This window comes from Sardina pilchardus, chromosome 22 (genome assembly GCF_963854185.1).
Source record: "Sardina pilchardus chromosome 22, fSarPil1.1, whole genome shotgun sequence".
NCBI classification, from domain to species: domain Eukaryota; kingdom Metazoa; phylum Chordata; class Actinopteri; order Clupeiformes; family Clupeidae; genus Sardina; species Sardina pilchardus.
In genome coordinates, this window is record NC_085015.1 from 7,680,697 (window position 1) to 7,683,196 (window position 2,500).

The window sequence follows — 2,500 nt, forward strand, 5'->3', positions numbered from 1 at the left end:
TTCTTAGCAAACTCTTTTGTCCAAAGTGACTCACAATGACATCAATAAACATGACATTACCTTTAAAATTAGCAGTTTACACAGCAAAGCCATATTATGGCCTAAATTAATCGATTAATTAATAAATTAATCTTCAATCTTTTAAGTGTTACAAAAGGAATACTTGGGAAAGAGGGAAGGGGAAGAAAAGGTGGGGAAGTCGTACTCTTCTTTCCCGCTGAAGGTGTAGGATCGGATCCAGGGGTTGGGGATGGAGATCCTGGGGGCGATACTCAGCCCGGGCAGGTAAGCCGACATGGAACCTTCCAGAAGGTCCGGGTGACCGCACACGGCGTACTCCGTCTTGCACACGTACAGGCATTTGGCGAAGAAGCAGGTGTTGTTTGCTGCGGGTGAGAAAGAATGGAGATACTGTAGGCTTGGAGGCTTTGGTTTTGGTGTGTGTCGAGACACCGAGTCATGCACATGATTCGACAAGTCAGGGGAATAAGTGGCTCACAATATTGTGGAAAAAAAACACACGAGATCAGAAAAAAATGTAACTGGATCATAGAATGGATGGGCCAAAAGGCTTTGCAGTACAGTATGTTCAACTTTTGAACTAGCAATTACAAGCTCTTCTGAAAATCCTCTGTAACTCTTCCAGATGTGGGGAGAAGCCTTCACTTGAAGGACAGGAATTATAAGGGAATTATGAAGGAATTGCGAAGGACAGGAATCATGAGGGAATTATGAAGGTATTATGACAGGTGTATTTGGGAATGCCTTGGCAATGTCTGAGTTGGCTCGCTCTAATGTTCCTCTATTGTCCCTGTGTAAGTTATTTGTGAGCAAACCAGTGATGACAGAGTTATTTCTTTCCCAAATAATATCCGTATTCTCTACTTTCCCAAGTGTCTGAGTGAGCTCCTTGTCAGTAGTTTTAATTGCTTTCCCAAAATAATATCCTGATTCTCTTCTTTCCTAACTTTGAATTAGATTTTGAAGTGTCTGAGTGAGCTCCTTGTCAGTTGCTTTTTTCCCCCTGAAAGTGTTGTTTTCTGCTGCCCCAGGGAGGGATGATGGATGGATAATGATATCCTTATCCCCCTCGCTCTTAACCATGTGTTTGAGTTGGGAATGCCTATTGTGTGTTGCCATGTTTTTGGAATGGGGAAGTTGAGTATATTTCTGGATTGGGAAAGTCGAACATGTATTTGTCAGTATATTTCTGGATTGGGAAAGTCTAACATGTATCTGTCAGTATATTTCTGGATTGGGAACGTTTATCATGAATCTGTCAGTACATTTCTGGATTGGGAACGTTTATCATGTATCTGTCAGTATATTTCTGGATTGAGAACGTTTATCATGTCTCTGTCAGTATATTTCTGGATTGGGAAAGTCTAACATGTCTGTCAGTATATTTGGGAATGTCGAACATGTCTCTGTTAGTATATTTCTTGATTGGGAAAGTCAAACATGTCTCTATTAGTATATTTCTGGATTGGGAAAGTCGAACATGTCAGCGAGCTCACCTGGAGAGGTGAAGAACACACTCCTGAGCTCCTCGTTCCGAGTGACGTGCAGAATCTCCCCGGAGACGTTGACAAATCTCCCAACCACTGGTGGCACTCTTCGGAAGTCCAGTACTCTGTCAAAACCATACATACAATACATACAATATCTGTAGGTCTGTCTCAACACAATAAAGAATCCATAGATTCACTAATCATATTCATGACACTTTTTTTTTATCAACACTACAACCGCCACATAAATATCACCTGTATACCTCAAAACAAAAAATGTAAGTGTATAAAAAAAGATCACGACCAAATGAAAGACACACACACATCCAAGACAGACAGACACACACACACACACACACACACACACACACACACATTCAAGACACACACAATATCCATATCTCTCTGAGGCTGCACCTCTGCAGTCCCACACGGCATAGTCTATAGTACATAGTGTGGTGAGGATGGATGGGCACATGCACTACACATAACTGGCATAAACGCACATAACTCCATTATAGTGGTCTCAAATAAGCCTGTGTGTCTTCCAAGACAGAGAGCTGAAAATATCACTTATGTAACCAGCAATCAAGCAAATAGCAATTCTCAGTAATTCTACGCTGTGAGAGAGAAGAAGCATTTCATCCATCCAGGCTCTTTTTCTTCAAGCGTCGGCTGAGGGCACGTCGGTCGCACACACACACACACACACACACACACACACACACACAACCAGACGCTGAATTTCATAAACTCCGTACCCAACACGGCTAATTACAATCTCAAAAGGCTGGATGACACCCCTCAAACCCCCTTCTCCCTCCGTCGGCCTCTTCTCAGCCACTAATGACACGGTTCAGACCGCAGGCTGTCACTACCACTGCAGTCAACTAGTCATCATCCATCATAATATACTCGCTAAGGCAGGACTGCTTTCGGAAAGGCTGGGAAAAAGAGCATCGGAAAATGAAATATGGCGGATGGACTTT

The 2,500-nt window shown here is 42.7% G+C and overlaps 1 protein-coding gene across 1 annotated transcript in view; it reads right to left on the reverse strand.

Moving 5' to 3' along the window:
- Nucleotides 1-2,500, reverse strand: part of fam20a (FAM20A golgi associated secretory pathway pseudokinase) — a 26,862-nt gene that overhangs the window by 4,994 nt on the left and 19,368 nt on the right. The window contains exons 6-7 of the mRNA XM_062526313.1: nucleotides 1,518-1,633; nucleotides 206-386 (exon numbers count right to left, since the gene is read on the reverse strand). Coding sequence (XP_062382297.1) covers nucleotides 206-386; nucleotides 1,518-1,633 — 297 coding nt within the window. The remainder of the gene's footprint in view (nucleotides 1-205; nucleotides 387-1,517; nucleotides 1,634-2,500) is intronic.